The 21,290-nt window shown below is 37.7% G+C and overlaps 1 protein-coding gene across 9 annotated transcripts in view; it reads left to right on the forward strand.

The window, feature by feature from the left end:
• Nucleotides 1-21,290, forward strand: part of PLD1 (phospholipase D1) — a 198,297-nt gene that overhangs the window by 88,330 nt on the left and 88,677 nt on the right. For 8 of the 9 annotated variants that reach the window (XR_004973898.1, XM_036348126.1, XM_036348127.1 and 5 more), the window contains 7 exons: nt 259-386; nt 3,739-3,884; nt 4,111-4,216; nt 5,485-5,550; nt 12,289-12,347; nt 13,279-13,371; nt 20,519-20,671. Coding sequence is in view for 8 of the 9 variants with exons in the window: in XM_036348126.1 (XP_036204019.1) it covers nt 259-386; nt 3,739-3,884; nt 4,111-4,216; nt 5,485-5,550; nt 12,289-12,347; nt 13,279-13,371; nt 20,519-20,671 (751 nt within the window). In the remaining variant the exon portion in view is untranslated. Of the gene's footprint in view, nt 1-258; nt 387-1,889; nt 1,957-3,738; nt 3,885-4,110; nt 4,217-5,484; nt 5,551-12,288; nt 12,348-13,278; nt 13,372-20,518; nt 20,672-21,290 lie in introns of those variants that run through there. The other variant, XM_036348132.1, reaches the window with a different exon arrangement.

Below are 21,290 nucleotides of genomic sequence, written 5' to 3' on the forward strand. Positions count from 1 at the left end.
GGAGGGCCTGAGCCAGAAGAAGAGAGTTTATCAGGGTGGCTTGGCAAAGCACAGATTTGAAATAACCAGCAAATGATTGATCTTCCTCGCTGATGTCATAACACTGGGCTAAGACTGTTAGGTTAACTGTTTTCTCATCATTGCACATTACAATTCTTAAAAAAAAAAAAATGCCTGCAAAAGGCAAGTTATGCTACTATCATGTATTCTTGCAATATCATTGTGTTCTTGCAATAACTTTATTTATTTATTTTTTAGTGTATATCCCTTTCTCTGCTATTTATAAGACTCAAGGATTTAAGGAGCCTAACGTACAGACATACCTCTCTGGCTGTCCAATAAAAGCCCAAGTTCTGGAAGTGGAGCGCTTTACGTCTACGACAAGGGTCAGTGCCTTTATGGACTCAACTTGTATTAGTCAATGTGTACGAATGAACACCCTGACTTCCATTTTCCTTTCTCCCAGCTATGCCTGTTTTAGCTTTTCACTTGTTTGTTTTGTTTTGTTTATCACTTCCAAGTCCTCATCACCTCTCAAGGTTTTGCTTTCTTCCCATTTAGTCTTTATTCTCATATGTCTCTTTCCCTATCCTGGAAAATACATTAAAAAAAAAAAAAAGGCAGCCCTGACCAGTTTGGAGCATCGGCCTGCGGACTGGAGGGTCCCAGGTTCAATTCTGGTCAAGGGCATGTACCTTGGTTGTGGGCACATCCCCAGTGGGGGGTGTACAGGAGGCGGCTGCTCGATGTTTCTGACTCTCTATCCCTATCCCTTCCTTGGCTTTGTGACCTCTCATAAGTTACTTAACCTCTCAGTTTCTCAGAGTCCTTATCTGAATAATGCAGTGGTTCTCAACCTTCTAGCCCTTTAAATACAGTTCCTCGTGTTGTGACCCCCAACCATAAAATTATTTTCGTTGCTACTTCATAACTGTAATGTTACTACTATTATGAATCGTAATGTAAATATTTGCTATGCAGGTTGGTCTTAGGCGACTCCTGTGAAAGGGTCATTTGACTGCCAAAGGGGTCGTTACCCACAGGTTGAGAACCGCTGGAATAATGGGTATAATAGTGCCTATCTTTTAGGCTTGTTATGAAAATGTAATAATAATACACATCATATTATACAAGTATATTACATATCGTATTATACAAATATTGAAGCCACCAAACCACAGACTTCTGTCTTTTCATATACTCTTCTGTTAGTCAAGTGAGTTTGGCTGAGTTCTGTTTTGTTTTATTTCTTTTATTTTTCAATTACAGTTGACATACAATATTATATTAGTTCTGGTGTACATCTCAGTGATTACACTATATATCTTACTAAGTGATCAACCACAATAAGTCTTGTACCCATCTGAGGCCATGCATAGTTATTAGAATATTGCCTGTATTCCCGTTGCTGTACTGTACGTTCTCATGACTACCCTATAACATCCAATTTGTACTTCTTAATTCCTCCACCTCTTTACCTTAGTCTGTATGAGAAAGCTAAGGATGATCCATATACTACTTAGTGTTTCATTGACTAAGAAATATGAACTAAATTCTTGCAGATTGAATGTGATTCCAGGTAAATAAAATGATCCCTTTTCTGATGACTCAGTACATCATCTGTGCCAGCTCATGGCTAAGCACTTCTCTTTTCACTCTGTGACAACCCGAGGAAACAGGTGTTATCACCTGCCCTTCCAGGCTGGCAATCTTCCACCTGCCCCTCTAGTTCCTCCACCCACCTGCCCCACCCTTCTTTCTGCTTGTGTCTTCTTAGAGAGCCCAGATAGGAGATTGAGGTCACCCAGGATGGCTGTATCCCTTGACCAAAAGCCCCCATCTCCCCGCCAAAGCATCCCTCTTTCCATGGCTCTCTCCTTCCGTTCCAGCTCCTGGTCCTGCCAGTTGTCCTGCCACTTGTACCTTCAGGACCAGGGATACCTTCACAAGTCCCAGGTGACTGTCCTGTCTTTATGGTTTCTTACCCCTGTAACATCTTCCCTGGCAGGCAGTTCCTTTATTAAGACTCCTCAAATTATCTCAATTCCAAAGAATCCCAGTAATTCTGCTGGGATGTTGTCCCACACATGGTTAAGGCTTCACAGCTGGTAGGCTGCACCAAAGGATTTCAGTCCTTTAAAATTTTCAAAAAGGATGTGGAAGGCTGTTTCCATTGCACCTACTGCCTCACAATTGCTAAGAAATTTAGTGTACAAGACACATAGGGTTTATGGGTGATGGATAAAACTTGGCATTTGCGATGTTTGGTTAAGTATTCAGTTTTCTCAGACTGGGAGGTAGAATCCTAAGAAATGTGGCAGCTTGCTTAAATTGCATAATTTCTCTTATTTATTTGGCTTATCTTAAATTGAGCATTTTTCACTTGAATGTGAAGTTTCTGGCCATTCTGAGTGTTCCTGCATCCTTTTTGTGTGTGTGTGAAGCTCGATGCAGGATGATGCAAGGTGAAAGGCAGTATGTAGTATTAGACCTAGAACTTGGTTCCTTTAACTTCTAGTTGTAGTAACCAGCATGGATCCTAACTAGATGCAAAGCAAGTGCTACATTTGAATATTTATCAGTGGTATGGTTGGATTTCAGATTTAAGAGCACAAGTTACATAGACTCTCATGCTCATATTTTATATACTACATCAATACAGAGTGGTTGTGCTTTAGAAATTTGAAATATATGCCAAATACCAGTAACGAATGGCCACAGGCCAGGAATCACTCATGGGATTGCTGGCACCAGAGCCTGGATAAACTAGCAGAGTAGGAGACATTTACTCTCTCCCATCTCCAACATTTATGATGCCCAAGTCTCCTGGCAGGGCCCAGTGTCCTCTAGGTGGTCCAGAGTACCTATTCCCCTCCCCCCACCTCATCCTCTCCACCTCATCCTCCCGCCCCAAACACTATGGATCTTCCTTCAAGATCTCCTGTGCTTTATTTATAAATATTCCTCCATCTCATGACACCTTCTACTATATCAAAATCCTCATCCCCCAGGGCTGTTAGCTTCTGATTGAAATAATTCACTAGTCACCAAGATATATTTGCATTTCATAAGACATAATTTTGAATTTTTAAATGAAGATTTATTTTTGTTAAGTTGCTGGGGGAAATATTTTGAGTGTAGGAAGATCTTGTGCTTCTTTCCCTCTAATGCACCTCTACCTTCCTGGTTACTGGTGGGGCTTCAGGGCAGGGAGATGTAGACAAGTAGGGACCTTGAAATGTATTTCAGAAGAAGGTATAATGCCATTTGTGAAGGGCAAAAGGTGGCCTAAGGTAGTGCTCCTGGATGCAGTCCTCCAGCTTCCCTCTCACCCCTCCAACTGTCTGCTCACTGCTCATACTTTTAGACAATCCCTGATGGCTAAGTAGGGCCTTCACTCACTGTCTCCTTGACTTGGTTTCTTGTTTCAGGTGTGTGTGCGTGTCTGTGTGTGTGTCTCTCTGTGTGTGTATTTGTGAGTTTGGAGCAATAGGATTTGTGGGAGTTTGTCTTTAGTGAGATTCTGAGTTTGTCTTATGAATATTATAAGATGAACATTTAAGAGAATATTATTCTGTAATTAGTTGTTTTTGAAAACATTTTACTTAAGTATTTACACAAAATAAGTAGGTTGGATTTAAGGGTACTTCCATGTTATTAATTAGCTATTGTTCATTGAAAGATTTTGGAATTTTTGTTGTTATCTAAAATACCAATCCTTTTTATGTATCTCTGTAGGCACGGAGTATCAATCTTTACACTATTGAATTAACACATGGGGAATTTAAATGGCAAGTTAAAAGGAAATTCAAGCATTTTGAAGAATTTCACAGAGAACTGCTCAAGTACAAAGCCTTCATCCGAATCCCCATTCCCACCAGAAGGTAATTGTTTCAGAATTAATTATAACGTTACCCAAATGTCCAAGTTGAGTGGAGATAGTGTTTTATTCATATTATGAGTTAACTGTCCATTGTTGGCAGATATGTTCTATTAAATGGAACCTGCTGTCTTCTAACAATAAGCCATCTCATGAAAGATATTAGAGAGCCGTGGCTCAAAGAATAATTTAATAAATGTGTGCATTGTGTTTGTGTGTGTGTGTTTCAGACACACATTTAGAAGACAGAATGTCAAAGAAGAGCCTCGAGAGATGCCAAGCTTGCCCCGTTCCTCTGAAAACACCATGAAAGAAGAACAGTTCCTTGGCAGGAGGGTAAGTCCTTCACTGTTCTTTAGTTCAGCACATAATTTTGCAGCGTTGTAGCAGCATGGGTCTACTGAGGGGTGAGGAGGGTCTGGCTGCAATTTCTCTCAGCCCCTGACCCACCACCCAGGCTGGTGATTCCCCCCTGGGATGAGTTAGGCAACCCTCTTTCCCCCAAGCTGTTCTGATCCTGGGAGGTCACATTTTTCCAGAAGAAGTGTCTCCTTTTGTAGGAGTGATGTTGTGAAGAAGCTGTCTTCCCTGCAGGGACCTCTATGGGCTCATTGTCAGTCAAGATTGAGCTCATTATTGAGAGTTTTGAGATCTTCTCTTTTTAAATCATACATTTGCATGCATTGGCTTCAGAATTTCAGTAGTTTGACCTAAATATATGTAGGGAATATATATATATATATGAGTTGAGGAGGATAGAATTGCACATGTACATCAATAGGACAGAAACCTTAGGCCTGCTCTGCTTCAGTGATGTGGTCCTGCATAGGATAAATTAAATTTTTACTAGAAAATTTACAAATAAATGTTAGTTCTGTTTTGCCATCTGAAACTCTTACAGTCTGAAAGGGATGTTTGATTTACCCTTTGTAGTTGTCATCTTGTTTAAAATCTTGTTAGGGACCTGGAATACATATCTTCGAAGATACCTAGACAAATAAAATTCTTTGGTTTTGGGTTACCATGTGTACATATGCAAGTGCAGTTGAAAATGATAAACTATGGCTTCAACAGTTGGTACTTCAGCATGCATCGTAGCCAGTACAATTGACAACCCTCTCACCCCCTCTCACCTGAACATATTTGTAGTCAGAGTACAACTTACAAGAAAGTCTCTTTTTATTTAACTCCCTCCTTGGTTTCCCCTTGAAAATCTATTTAAAAATTGCAGTATATATTCCAGTAAATTCAGTGTTAGAATTGAGGAAATTCAAGTTTTTTTTTTATAAGATCAGCAAATGCTTTAAAACCACCTATTATGGGCAAGTCCTGTACTAGTAATTATGGAAAATTAAAATAATATACTGCTGGGGTCTTGTCAGCAGCTTAGACCTAAGTATGTAAAAATTAAAGAAGAAGAGATTTAAATAATGGTTCAACGGAACAATGGAAATAACTTCTTAATACTATTCAGGATTCCTTGTCTAGTGGTAACATTAATAAATCATTGAATAACTTACAGAAGGTGAGATGGACCAATGATCACATTACTGTCGCTGTTTAAATTTTTCTGTCAGTGTGATGATGTTATTTCTTATCTACAGAAACAACTGGAAGATTACTTGACAAAGCTACTAAAAATGCCCATGTATAGAAACTATCATGCAACAGTAAGTACTATTTAGTGATTTAAATTTTGAACGTATAAAATCATAAATTGTCAACTAAATTTTGGGTCATTTTATTAATACAGGTATATGTATCCACTTTTGGATTATTCTTTGTGTTAAAATAAATGAACACAAAATTGATTTGACAGAAAGTATCTAGGTTATGGTGATACTATTTTAAGATACAAAATATAACTGATATGTCTATAACAGTGGATTTAAATGAACTCGAAATGCTGCTACAGGCTAGATTATCTAGAAATCAGCCTACTTTTCTCCTCAGGCTTCCAGAATAAAGTCCCAAAGCATTTCCAACCCTTAAGAGAAAACTTTAAGTAGGAAGTGATGAAAACAGTTGAGCAGACCTGAATGCCCAGAGATTTTACGGAGCATGCTGTGAATGCCATCTGATCAGCCTGTGAGGCTTATAAAAGGCCTGTCTTTTCATGTGAAAGTGAGAAGCCTGGGAAAAGCTAGGGAGAAAAGAAACTATTGGGAAATGAGAGGTGGTAGGACTTGCAAGCAGCTGGGAGGCACACAGGGTAAGAGAGTGGGCTTACAGAGGATATCAGAAAACACTGAGCTCTGCTAGCTTAGAGGCCCTTGAAGGTGCTGTGTTTTTAAAGGGTTAGCTTTCACTTACCTGAAGGTCCAGGTAACTGATAATGCACCGGATTATTAGACTTTGTGTCTGTGTTTGTATGAACTGTATTGCTGTGAGGTTGGATGAATGTACAGTGGGGCCTTGACTTACGAGTGTCCCGACTAACGAGTTTTTCAAGATACGAGCCGTCTCTCGGCTGATTTTTTGCTTTGAGTTGTGAGGTAAAATTCGGGTTACGAGCCAGCTTCAGATACCCCACCGCTAGTTGGCGCAGCAAACGTCACAGTGAACGCCACAACATCAGCCCAGCATCACGTGTCTCACTCATTCACTTTATGATTTGACATATGAGTAATTTGAGTTACGAACTCCGTCACGGAACGAATTAAACTCGTAAGTCAAGGCCCCACTGTATGTGGTGTCTGTGCAGAACTTGAGAGTAGGTGCCTTGACCGGGAATTGAATGAACTGAGACCCTTTGGTCCAAGAGCCAACACTCTCACTACTAAGCAAACTGGCCAGGGCACTTCCTACTTCTGTATGGTCATACTGGATGAGTTAATATTTAGATAGCTTCCTTTTCCTCCAGGAGTTTTAATTCCTCTTTTCCTCCTTGAGGTTCTGAAAAGCAAAGTGTCCTAGTGTTTTAGTGGATTTAATATCAGATGATTCTCTCAGAGGTGATTGGTAATTCATTCTGTTTTCTCTACTCATTTGTAAAATGAGGATATTTCACCTCTTCTCAAGGCATACATGTATTTAGAAAAAAACAATAACATATACAATTTCTTTGTTTTTCTTTTTTCCCCCTTTATTGATTAAGGTATTATAAATGTGTTCTTACCCCGCCACCCCGTTGACTCCCCACCCCACCAACCCTGCCCTCACCCTCACCCCCTGTTGTCTGTGTCCATTGCTTATGCTTATATGCATGCATACAAGTCCTTTGGTTGATCTCTCCCCCTTCCCCCCACCCTCCCCTACCTTCCCTCTGAGGTTTGAGCATTTGATCGATGCTTCTCTGTCTCTAGATCTGTTTTTGTTCATCGGTTTATGTTGTTCATTATAATCTACAAATGAGTGAGATCATGTGATATTTATCTTTCTCTGACTGACTTATTTCACTTAGCATAATGTTCTCCAGCTCCATTCATGCTGTTGCAAATGGTAGGAGTTCCTTCCTTTTTACAGCAGCATAGTATTCCATTGTGTAGATGTACCACAGTTTTTTGATCCATTCATCTGCTGATGGGCACTTAGGCTGATTCCAAATCTTAGTTATTGTAAATTGTGCTGCTATGAACATAGGGGTGCATATATCCTTTCTGATTGGTATTTCTAGTTTCTTGGGATATATTCCTAGAAGTGGGATTACTGGGTCAAATGGAAGTTACATTTTTAGTTTTTTGAGGAAACTCCATACTATTCTCCACAGTGGCTGCAGCAATCTGCATTCCCACCAGCAGTGCAGGAGGGTTCCTTTTTTTCCACATCCTCGCCAGCACTTGTCATTTGTTGATTTGTTGGTGATAGCCATTCTGACAGGTGTGAGATGGTACCTCATTGTCATTTTGATTTGCATCTCTCAGATGATTAGTGACTTTGTGCATGTTTTCATATGTCTCTTGGCCTTCCTTATTTCTTCTGGAGGGATCTCAATACCAGATATCATGATGTATTACAAAGCCACTGTTCTCAAAACTGCCTGGTACCGGCACAAGAACAAACATATAGACCAATGGAATAGAATAGAGAACCCAGATATTGACCCAAACCACTATGCTCAATTAATATTTGACAAAGGAGGCAAGAACATACAATGGAGTCAAGACAGTCTCTTCAATAAATGGTGCTGGGAAATTTGGTCAGACACATGCAAAATAAATAAATAAATAAATAATGAAACTAGACCACCAACTTAAACCATACACAAAAATAAACTCAAAATGGATAAAGGACTTAAACGTAAGACAGGAAACCATAAAAATATTAGAGGAATCCACAGGCAACAAAATTTCAGATATATGCCAAAGCAGTATCTTCACCGATACAGCTCCTAGGGCATTGGAAACTAAAGAGAAAATAAATAAATGGGACTACATCCATATTTGCCAGTGATATCCTGATAAGGGTTTAATCTCCAACATTTATAGGGAACTCATACAACTTAACAAAGGGAAGACAAACAACCCAAATAAAGTCCAATTTTTTAAAAAATTTAAAAATTTTTTTAAATTGTTTTAAGTATAATTTATACAATTTCAAACAGGATTCCTTTTGTGTCCTGAATTGTATTGGTGTTGGCTGCATTACCAAACCCACTAACTGAGAGTTTTTATTAACAACTCAAAAATGCTTATTTTCCAGGGAATTTAAAGGAGAAGTCATTGGAAACAATACTTTTTCCTAACTGACGGTTAGAATCTAGAAATGGAACAAAGTGAATAATTTCCAAGAGAAGGGCAGTAAGCTGATAAAGTGTTATTACTAACTTCAAGTTAATCATCAGACTCCTATAACTTAGATTCCTTATCTCCAAGGTGGTGATTAGCTTGAAATCACCACTTTGGAGGTAAGGAATCTGAGAATAAACATCTCACAGATCATTATAACACTGAGCTCACCTCTCCCTTTCTTTTTAAGATGAATACATTTAGCTTGAGGAGAAGAGTGGGTAAAATTGATAAAGTTACACCGTGGTGTTTCCATTCCAACAGAGAAAAGCTGTATTGATTTAAACAGCAATATTTGCAAATTAATGGAAATGTCATTCTCAAGAATGAGTCTTAGAGTTGGGAGAGGCTGGAGGCTTGGTGGAGCCTCTCTGTTCCCACCACAGATTAGCTGTCTTCTCTTCTTTCCAGAGCTGTTATTTTACCTGGAAGGTACCCTTTTCAGGAGTGGTTGAGCTCACTTCCCACCCTTACTACAAAGGCACTGTCCAACCCCACGCTTTTGTCTTCATTACCTCTGAGAATGCCCCACTTGGCCACTCTCTTGAATTTTGTTGCCACAGGAATAAAGGGGGGCCTCTGAACATCCCCCTTCTCTTCTAATATAAAGACGAGGTAGAAAAGCAGTGTGTGTGTGATTGCTAAGTCATTCCCAGGGTTTGTTGTTACCCTGGGGGTTTGTTTCTTGTCCTTTGGCATGGGAACTCTTTGCTCCTCTGTTTCCCTAACATACTTCTTTCAAGTTACTTAGAGGAAAAGAATATATTGATTAGTACATTATTCAAGAGATCAATAAGCCTTATGAAATATTGTCAGGCTAAATTAATGATTAAATTCTTTTTAAAAAATATTTTTATTGATTTCAGAGAATGGAGAGGGAGAGAGAGCTAGAAACATCAATGATGAGAGAGAATCTTTGATTGGCTGCCTCCTGCAAACCCCACACTGGGGATGAGCCTGAAACCTGAGCATATGCCCCAACTGGCAATCGAACCTTGACCTCCTGGTTCATAGGTCAACACTCAACCATTGAGCCACACTCAGCAGGCAATGATTAAATTCTTACTCCTGAGAATCACCTGCCCAAATGGAGAATGGAAGTCTTATCACTGAAGATACCCTGAGAAGTTTGGACAACACAATCTTTGTTAAATTTCAGATTGTATTATTGAGGTGTGCTTCTAAATTGATCTTGTCACATTTACTTTCAATCTGATAAATCTGTATTAGAATATTTATTGCCAGATATTTTCCCTTTTCTCTACAATATGGCTAGGTCTTCCTCAAAATCACTCTTTAGTCAAATTTTACTAAGCCATTAGGATGATTTAAAATTTTACAATAATGCACAACTTGTATTGCATTGCTAATGTATACTTTTAATTTAGATGAAATTCTTTACACTTGGCAATTTTGTTGTGATATTGTAAAGTTATGATTTCTGAATTATTTTAAAAAATGTGTTTTGTCAACTATTTGATGATAAGAGCTATATGAATAAGGAAATATCCAGGTTTTAGATACCATAAGAGGTTTTCTTGATATTTGCTTTCATTTCCTATTCTTCCATTCAACTGTTCTGTGACTTCACATAAATTAATCACACCTCTGTGGTAGTTGCTTCCCGTGTAAACTGGGAATGACACTTTCTCTCTGCTCCCTAGAGATAAGTAGATCTGTGGCTTAGGGTTTTAAAACTTTTAGATTTTGTGGCTCAGAGCTGCAGTGTCACTTCTAATATGTGTTACTACATTTTCCAGTTAGTAAGCATTTCCACAAATCAGATTTAAAATGCATGGTACTGAATCACCATGTTTAATACAAGAAATGAAATGTAAAGACCTTGACTGTTAAAATACTTACAAGGTTAATATTAGATAGTTCCAATCACATGTACAAAGTTTAAAGGAAAACTGTTATGTTTCATGTTATTAATTCCATTTACAAGCTCCGATTGAATATTATTTTCTCCGCGGTGTCATATCAGCCAGAAAGCAGTCACCCTGTCTCTATAACTCTCTAAAGACTTTCACATGTAACTGTTATGGTTCTTCCCACAGAACTTTGTGGATGTGGAGTGTTTTCCATGTCTGGTCTCCTCTCTGCTTCCTGATGCCAGGAGCATGTATTTTTTGCCTTTGATTTTTCTAGTAAGGCTGTTATTGACATGATCAAAGACTATTGGCAGATCTGGGCTTACTGTGGCCAATTCTGTAAATTGGGAGCAAAATAATGTTAAACTCTAGTTGTTTCAAGGAGTATACAAGGTAAAACTACTGCACGTGCTAAGAATTACATAATATTCATTGGTTTTCCCCTCTGTGCCTCCACATTTTCATCTAGTACTCACCTAGTTAGAATAAAGTTGCTCAATTTGAGTAAAATAAATGTTGAATGACATTTTGCATTGGCAGCTTAGTTGTAAAGATACTGACTGGTCTGACCTGACTCTGAACACCTCTTGCTAATTTTGTGATCGTGAACAGTTTCTTTAACTTTTCTAAATCAGAAGATAATAAATTGTGGCCCATGGACCAAATCCAGTCCATTGCTGGTTTTCATATGGTTTGTGAGATAAGAATCATTTTTACATTTTTAAAAATTGAAAAAAGTAAAAAAAGAATATTTCATGACATAAAATTATATTAAATTCATAGTTTAGTATGCATAAAGAACGTTTTAATAGAATACAGTTATGCTTATTCATTTATGTAATATCTATGGCTGCTTTCATGCTACAGTAGTTTAACTATATGGTTCATGAAGCCTAAAATATTTACTGTCTGACTCTTTGCAGAGAAAGTTTGCCTGTTCTTGTTCTAAACCTCAATTTCCTCTTCTGTACAATAGGACAAATAGTACCTATTTCAGGGAGGTTTGAGATAATGTGTGAAAAATTCTTAGTACGGGGTCAATGATATTAAATACTCAGTAAATGTTAGCCATTGATGTTATACTATTTATAGTTCTTAATTTTCTCATGATTTGTTTAGTGAAGGTGGATTAAAAATTCTCTCCCATTATACTCACTAAAATTGATTATTTTATAATATAATTACTTAAATTTTTAATTAAATTTTTATTAATTATTTAATTTTGTTACATTTCTATTAGAATAGTTTGGTATTCCTGATGTTCAAAGACCTCCCCAACATCCCCTCAACCAACTTTGCCATTTAATTTTCAGTTACTTTCCTTTATCTGACTATCTCTAGCTCAGCATCCAATGACCTTTTTACACTCTTCCTCTCCTGTATCCCCCTTCATCTCCCACTTCCACATGCCAGGTCTAGTCCATCTTCCAAATCTGGTACCAGCATCACTCCCCTCACAGAACTCCTTTGTTATTTGTATGGATACTGTGCCACACAATCTCCCTCCCCCAACAACAAAAACAAACACAAAAGAATTTGGAAGGACATTCTTTCTCCAGGACCTATGTGAGCTTTTTATTTCTACATAATAGAGCACACATCACTTTCTTGCTTCTGTTTTAATTATGCATCTACTTCTTATCAGGACTCTTTCAGGGAAATACCATTGTTATTGATCTGTGTAGTCTGTAGAGTAACCCAGATGTGTTTGCACATCGAAGTACCTAACGTGTTTTTTTTTTTTTTAAATGCATAAATTTTCCTTTTCTTCTGATTTTTTAAAGTATGGATTTTTGGCTCTTTTCAGACAGAATTCCTTGATATAAGCCAGCTGTCTTTCATTCATGATTTGGGACCAAAGGGCATGTAAGTTCCTGTGTTGGATCTTTAAAGAGAAGTATGAATATTGACGAGTATTAACATTTGATTTATCGGCATGCCAGGATGATGGAACTCATCTGGTTTTACTGGTAGCTTCTCCCTATCAGAGGCAGAGCAACTGAGGGTATTTATGTAGGCAAAACGGAATATCTTGCTACATTAAACAAAGGTAGCAATTGCTCTACCCTCTTTCTTATGTGCTTATAGCACCAATTTTCTATAACCCCATAGTTGGACTGTTTAATACAGGTAACAAATATGATGTGGGAGAATGTATTAAAAATCAAACATACTATATTATTTATTGGAAAGTCTCTAAGACAGTAGATCTTAAAAGTTATCATCATAAGAAATAAATTGTAACTGTGAAACAATGGATGCTAGGTAGGCTTATTGTGGTGATCAATCACTTCACATTATATACAAATATCAAATTACTGTACTGTATACCTAAAACTAATATAATGTTATATGTCAATAATGTTTCAATATAATGTTATGTGTGAATATCTCGATTTTTTAAAAAATCAAATATATAAGATCCCTTCTTCTAATCGCTTATAAAAGTTAGCTGCTTATCACTCATTTTCATGACTAAAAATAATACTGTGTAAGAGGTATGTTATGTAACAAGATTGACATTTACTTAATTATTCTTTTCCTTCACAATATGAGAGCTTGGTATGATAAAGAGCTGAACTTTTTTAAGTAAAGATCATTGTTAGTGGAGTGCTTTAAGGATGAGCTGCTAGGACTCATCCTAGCAAATAGGGTACTGAGCTGTTTGAAGTAGGAGAGAACAGGCAGGAAAGTCGTGAGAATGAAACCATTTATTTAGTCCCAAGTTGCAAGGTTGTCTCAGCTAAGAGTGAGTTGGAAATTTGAAGGTGATGGGTTACCTTGATGTCTCTTTCAGAGAAGGCATGATAATGAAAAGATCCGGAGGACACAGGATACCTGGCTTGAATTGCTGTGGTCAGGGAAGAGTCTGTTACCGGTGGTCAAGAAGGTAGGACTTAGGAGTTTTGTGTATATTTTTTTAATAAACTGGATATTTGGGGAATTTTTACATACTAGTTTTAAATTAAATTGTAAATCAGTTATAAATCCTTTGAAAGTCATAACAGAGAAAATTTTAAGTTCCAAGTTTCATTATTTCCTAATATCAAACTATACTATAAGGCCATAATAATCAAAACAGCATGGTACTGGCATATAATCATATGTATAGATCAATGGAACAGAATAAAGAGCCCAGAAATAAATCCACACCTTTATGGTCAATTAATATTCTACAAAGGAGGCAAAAACATACAATGGGGTAGAGATAGACTATACATTCAATAAATGATGATGGGAAAATTGTACAGATATATACAAAAAATAAAACTAGATCACCATCACCTTCTTACACCATACACAAGAATAAACTCAAAATGAGTTAAAGGCTTAAATATAAGACTCAAAACCATACAAATCCTAAAAGAAAATATAGGCAGTAAAATCTTGGACATTTCTTGTAGCAATATTTTTTCTGATATGTCTCCTCAGGCAAGAAAAAATAAACAAATAAACAAAAGAAATAATAATAAACAAAAGAAAAAATAAACAAATGGTACTACATCAAACTGAAAAGTGTTTGCACAGCAAAGGAAACCATTAACAAAATGAAAAGAAAAACCACTGAATGAGAGGACATATTCTCCAATGATACATCTGATAAGGAGTTAATATCCAAAATTTGTAACGAACTTATAAAACTGAACACTAAAAAAACAAACAACCCAATTTAAAAAATGGGCAAAGAACCTGAATAGACACTACTCCAAAGAGGACCCACAGATGGCCACTAGACATATGTAAAGATGCTCAACATCACTAATCATGATAGAAATGCAAATTAAAACCATGAGATATCACTTCAGACCTGTCAGAATGTTTACCATCAATAAATTAACAAACAACAAGTGTTGGTGAACATGCAGAGAAAAGGGAACCCCCATGCACTCTTGGTGGGAATGCAGATTTGTACAGTCACTGTGGAAAACACTATGGAGTTACCATAAAGAATTTCAAAAAAATTAAAAATGGAACTGCTGTTTGACCCAGACATTCCATTTCTGGGAATATATCCAAAGAAACTCACCACACTAATTCGAAAGTACCACCATGTTCATTGGAAATAGATCAAGTGCCACCAGTAGATGAGTGGTTAAAAAAGCTGTGGTACATTTACACAATAGAATACTACACAGCTATAAAAATAGAAGGAAATCTTACCTTTGGCAACAGCATTGATGGATCTGGGGAGTATTATGCTAAATGAAACAAGCCAGTCAGAGAAGACAAATACCATCTGATTTCACTTATATGTGGAATCTAATGAACAAAATAAACAAACTAAATAGAAACAGATTCATGGGTACAGAGAACAAATTGACAGTTGTTAGAGGGGTAAGGGCTTGGGGTGGGGGGGGGCTGGATAAGAAAGGTAAAGGGATTAAGCAAAAAAAAAAAACAAAAGAAACCAAAATTCATAGACACAGATAATAGTGTGGTGATTACCAGAGGGAAAGGAGTATAGAGGGAGATAGGAGAGGGTAAATGGTGGGTAAATGGTGATGGAAGAAGATCTGACTTTGGGTGGTAAACACACATTATAATGTACAGATGATGTATTATAGATTTGTACACATGAAACCTATATAATTTTATTAACCAATGTTACCCCAATAAATTCACTTAAAAATATGGCCAATATCAAGTGTTAACAAAGATGCAGAAAAATCAGAACCCTCAGACATCGCTGGTGGAAATGTAAAATGGTTCAGCCACTTTGGGAAACAGTTCCTCAAAATATTAATTAGAGTTGCCATATGCCCCAGCATTTCTACTCCTATGTGTTCACCCAAGACAATTGAAAAATATGTTTATATCAAAACTGTACATGACTATACATAGCAGCATTATCCAGAAGAGCCAAAAAGTGAAAACAACCCAAATGTCTATCAATTGATGAATGCTTAAATAAAAGGTGGTATTATAATACAGTAGATTATTATTCAGCTATAAAAAGGAATGAAGTCTACTAATGGGTATGGGGTTTCTTTCTGGGTTGATGAAAATATCTGGAATTAGATGGTTCTGGTGGTTGCAAACTTTGGGAATACATTAAAAACCACTGAATTGTATACCTTTAAAGGGTGAGTTCTTTGATATGTGAATTATATCTGAAAAACATTTTTAAACTTTTAATAAAAAAGAATGAAGTACTGATGCATACTATATCATGAAGCAACCTTGAAAATGTTGCAACAATAACTTACGGGGATTTTGAAAAAAGAAAACAAGAAATATATGCTATTTTTAACCTTGAAAAAGATATATGAGCTCATGTATAAATATGAAATTGAGCTGTGTTTGTGTTAACAATATATATATATATAAACTTAAAACTGGGATCTGTCTTTAAACATTAAGATACAGTGCAAACAAAAAAATATTAAATTGGGCTTTAATTTTGGGGGGTTTTGAAAGGATCAAAAAATTAGAAGGAAAAGATGGAAAGCTCAGATTAAAGAAATTTCAGTGTTATAAAAAGAACAGTTTTACTACAATAAAAAAGGAAATAACACACTATAAAATATTTTCTTTCAAATAAACTCTGGAACCTACATAAAGCTCTTTTAGATGGAATAGCCAGGGAAGGCCTACCTGTGGAAGAACATCTAAGCAGAGGGTTGACTGACAAAAGGGGTCCCCATGGGAGGATCTGGAAGAAACAACTTTGAAGCAGAGGAATAGTGAATGCAGGAGCCCGAAGTAGAACAAGATTGTCAGGCTGAGGAACAGCCAGACACAGGTGGTGGGAGAGAACAGTGGGAAATGAAGCTGAAAAGGTGATGGCTGCTCATGTCCGCCCACCTGCATTTTAATGCCACAGCAGTGGCAGCACAGGCAGGAGGCATCTTGTTGGAACAGACCATCATCTCACCTGGTTTAGACCAAGAATATTCATAAAAGTTCAGATTTACTGGTGCTGGGAACTGTGCTAAACAATGTATGTGAATCATCTCAGTTAATCTGCACAGACACAGGAGCAGGGCATTGCTGTTACCCTCCTTTTATAGACTTAGGCTCAGTTGGCCAAGTTCACACAATCAGGCAGTTGGCAGAGCCGGAACTGGAGCTCAGGGAGGCTGACTTGAAGGCAGGTGCTTAATCCCTGCACAGCCGGTCCTGACTCCCAAAAGGCTGGTTGATGGATTACTTTTGTGTTACAAATCCTCTCGTTATGAAATATAAATAAATCTATTAACAAAAGAACAAAAGAGAGAGAGGGAAGACACCAGAAGAGTTTTAATGAATGGTGTAATTAAGAAAAGCTCCAAATAAAGGCCAGGAGTCAGTTTACCCTGATAGCTAATGACTGTTAAAAAGAACAATGACCCTAGCTGGTTTGGGTCAGTGGATACAGCATTGGCTTGTGGACTGAAGGGTCCTGGGTTCGATTCCAGTCAAGAGCACATGCCCAGGTTTCGGGCTTGATCCCCAGTAGAGGGCATGTGGGAGGCAGCTGATCAATGATTCTGTCTCATCATTGATGTTTCTAACTTTCTCTTCCTCTCTGCAATCAATAAAACTATGTTTAAAAAAACAACAACAAAGAAACAACTTATCATTGTCAAAACAGAAACCATTATCTTTTGTGTTCAGCTTTCAAAAACCCAGCTGTCACTACTAAACAATTCCATATTTCTAGGCAGCCACATCTTGAAGGGAGTCACCATTGACATAGATACCACATGAATGGCACCTCGTAGAGTTGAACAGTGCCCTCCTGTCACATTTCTGTTGCCCAACAAGGCTGTTTGTAGCCTATTCAGATCCTGTGTGCAAATTAAAGAAAAGTGTCCCCTGCTGCAGGAGGATGCGGCCGATGCCAGTGCCCTCCTTCAGCGGGCATCCTTGTGCAGGGCACTGCACAGTGGTACCTGGTGGCCTGTTCCCATGGACATGTTTTCCAGCCCTTGGCCCTTGTGGTTAAGCCACGAGCCTGTGCTCTCAGGAGCATTTCTGAGATTTGTTCTGTCATGGGAGCTGGTTCACCTGGATATGGCGTCATTCCACTGTCGTCCCACACTGTTGTCTCTGGTGTGGAGCGCTGGCCAGACTGGCTGTCATGCTATTCCAGTATCACAAGTCTGGTATGTTTGACTTTCTTCTCAGATCGGAAAGCCTGCCAGCTGTGGTTGTCAACGCCTGTCAGCAACATAGTAAGCGAGGTCCCGGCCTGTGCCACATGTCTGTTCTCTAGCTTGCTTCAAAGTCAAGCTACGAGAAAGTTCAGCAGATAAAGAAGGAACTTTACCAGATATACAATCCATCTCCTCTCTTTTAGCCTTAACTGAGCTTTATCAGTCGGCAGCCACATGTCTGGACTTGCTCAGCCATGGCCATCAGAATCACTGGGTTACCATTTGATATCATGACCTTGGCATTCATATTGAGCAGTGTTGAGAAATCTTATAAAAATGCATAATTTCTGCATTTGCTGAAAATTATTGAGATTATTATCTATTATATTCTTCAGTTGCCTTGTGTTCAGGTCTCAAATGAGAAACTTTCTTTGGGATTTAGCTTTTTGGGTGCAAGACTCCTTTATTTCTTTAACTTATTCATTTGATAAGAAAAACCAGGAAACCCTGGTGTGCCATCACCATAATTATACTAGCACTGTGGTTAGGTGTTTGCTTTCTGTGACCTTGATTTTTCCCCTTTTTTTAGAAAACAATATCACATATATGTCCTTTACTGTAAATTATCCACAGTCCATCCTACTCAATTTTATGGAGAGGGAAGCAGCCGACATATTAAAAAGAACAAATGAATGAAATGAACTGTGTGGAAATCAATGTATATTTGTATACATAGAATCCCACATTATAAAGCCACTAAAACATAATGTGGTTAGCAATTTCAGTATAGATTTATTGTAAATTTCTTTCAAATTCTGAGTTTCCACATGACATTTATAATATTACTTAATTTATGTGCAGGTGTGCTGGCCTTACTTAACCCATCATGTGCTTCACTTTGCCTAATATGTGATACAATATAGCTGGTGTTACTTTATTCAATTATATGTTGAATCATTTGGTCACTCCACAATTGCAGGTAAATGTGAATATATGGTGCTACATGCAGCAGGACAAAGTTGTCATTTGTTTTTATTTGATGTCCATCCCGTTCTCTGTGTCTTGCTCTTTCCACTCTCAGGGCCATGCGTATCATCTGCATCCTTACTAAGCAGAGTGGCCCTGACATAGGCAACCCCTCTGAGCTCGTTAGACATACAAAACCTCAGGCCCCTCCCCAGACCTCCTGAATCCAAATCTGCATTTTGAGAGGATCCCCAGGTGCTGCATATCCACAGTAAAGTGTAAGAAGGTCCCGGCCTGTGCCACATGTCTGTTCTCTAGCTTGCTTCAAAGTCAAGCTATGAGAAAGTTCAGCAGATAAAGAAGGAACTGTACCAGATATACAATCCATCTCTAGTAAGCGAGGTCCCGGCCTGTGCCACATGTCTGTTCTCTGTTATTACAGTAGCTTCCTCACTGCCACACCACATCCCTCTTTCTCCTTCATACCTTTTTTTTTTTTTTTTTTTTTTTAACATAGTGCCAATGATATTATTGTCCTATGGCCTTGGCAGGACAGGAGGATTCCCTTATTTAATAAACACCTTGATGTGTGTTTTAAATACAAATTGTTAGGCCTTCTTAATGGATCTTTGGTGGGGCCTTAGACTCTATTATTTTTAACAAAAATCTGAAGAGAGTCTGATGATCAGGCACATTTAGAGAGCACTGGTTCCCTGATATAAAATCAACCTCTTAGCATGGCCCCCAGACCCTCCTCAGTGCGGCTTTTGCCCATTTTCCCTTCTGACTCTGTCTGAGACCCTGGCCTCACCAAACTGTCTCCCAACACATGCAGCATCTCCAGAGCTCAGGGCCCTGCAGCTCTTCCCTCCCTCCCTGTGGGATGGACACCGTGACTACCAACTTCGGGATCTCTGTGACAGGTCCTTCCTGGCCTCACACAGACTCCGCCTCTTTGGGAGAATGCCACTCCTGTGCTCTTAGTTGCGACTAAGGACTCCCTCCTCCCACCTACCACTGTTTGCTTTTCTCTTCTGATAGCTGTCCCATTCAGCCTAGAATTATGGTTGCTTGTGCCCCACGGGCCTAGGAAGATCCTTTGAGAAGATGTATGGTTTATGTTTGTGCTATTTCTACCTCTACCCTAACTCCTTCTTTGTCATTGTACTTTTCTATTATGAAGCTCTTAAACACATATTGAATTGAATGGAAATATGCTTTTGAGAGATCATGTCCCATTGAACATCATTTAATAATGGCCCCTAAAAATCGCAAATAATTTGAAATGAGCAACAGAATATGCAGAGTATTGGGTGCTTACTAGATTTCTTAAAAGGGGAATTATACTTACTGAGAAACTCATTTGCCTCTTCTATGATAGTGTATTTTAGCAAACACCAACACATTCCATTCTCCCAACAGCTGGGGCTCCCACTGTACCTCCTGCAAACACTCCCTCTCCTTGGCAGGGGTGTTGTTCCAGGCCTCTTCAACCTTAGTGTTTAAAAAGCTAGTGAATTATTTTGAATTGCTTGGTGCCATCACTTCTTAGAAAAACATAATAGAAAGGTTTTGGATTGTGTTTTTTGTTGTTTCATTGTGGTTTTTATTTTTTTTCCTTTTTTAAAATTTAATTTAATTATTATTATTATTATTTAACAATATACAAAATAAATCAGTCTGTATGCAGTCTCCACTTATGGTCCTCGGGTATCAGGGTTCTCTCCTGCGAGCTTTCCATTGATTATTCACGAAGTTTTCCTGTATTTTAGTTGTAATACCAGTTAGTTCCTGGGAGCATGTCTGTGCAGCATCCACTTACTCTGCCATATTTAATCCTTCTCATTGTGGTTTGTAAAAACTGAATCCCCAGTGTAAACATAAAAGTGTCTACTGCCTGTAAGTGTATTTACTTCAGACTTGTCATATACTTTGTTCTTTTTGTCTCAGTAATTCAGTACAACTTTAAAAATGCGTATTATCTCCTCCCAGGTGGTTGATAGTGAAAGACTCCTTTTTACTGTACATGAAGCCAGACAATGGAGCCATCGCGTTTGTCCTGCTGGTGGATAAAGAATTCAGAATTAAGGTGGGAAAGAAGGAGACAGACACGAAATATGGACTCCGAATTGATAACCTTTCAAGGTAGAAATTTCAACTATTTTTAAAAGAGTAAATATTTGTTGGTAAAAAAAAAAAAATACATTTTTACCAAAATATCTTAAAAGCAAAGTCTTTCTCCCAACCTTAAATAAAGTAAAATAATTTAAATGTTTGATAATTTTCGTTTAGAACTTATCCTCAATTAAAAGTAATGAAACTACTTTTTCCTTAAATCAATATATAAGAAGACCCTATGTCAACAGTTAGAATAAACTATCTTGTGTTGACATATGCCTATTTTAATGAAATTGACTACTCAATAATACCATTTTGCCGAACGGATAAATTAAGGAATGATAGAATGATAGATAGTTCACATTTTTTAAAAAAATAAAATTTTACTTTATGAATTGACATCCTTTAACAAAACACAATGATTTGATTTAGGAAAATTCTGTTGACACACAGATTTTTAAGAAACATACCTTGAAAGGATACTCAAATGTATATTTATCATAGATTTTATTAGTGAGTATGTGTGTATTGATATGTATGTTTTTTTTCCTGAAATATTGTAGTTATATAATATATGTGAGTCTTTCTCTCTATATACACTTGTTTCCATAAAGTTCAGCTTCATGTATACGGATATACATACATT

This window comes from Myotis myotis, unplaced genomic scaffold (genome assembly GCF_014108235.1).
Source record: "Myotis myotis isolate mMyoMyo1 unplaced genomic scaffold, mMyoMyo1.p scaffold_m19_p_2, whole genome shotgun sequence".
NCBI classification, from domain to species: domain Eukaryota; kingdom Metazoa; phylum Chordata; class Mammalia; order Chiroptera; family Vespertilionidae; genus Myotis; species Myotis myotis.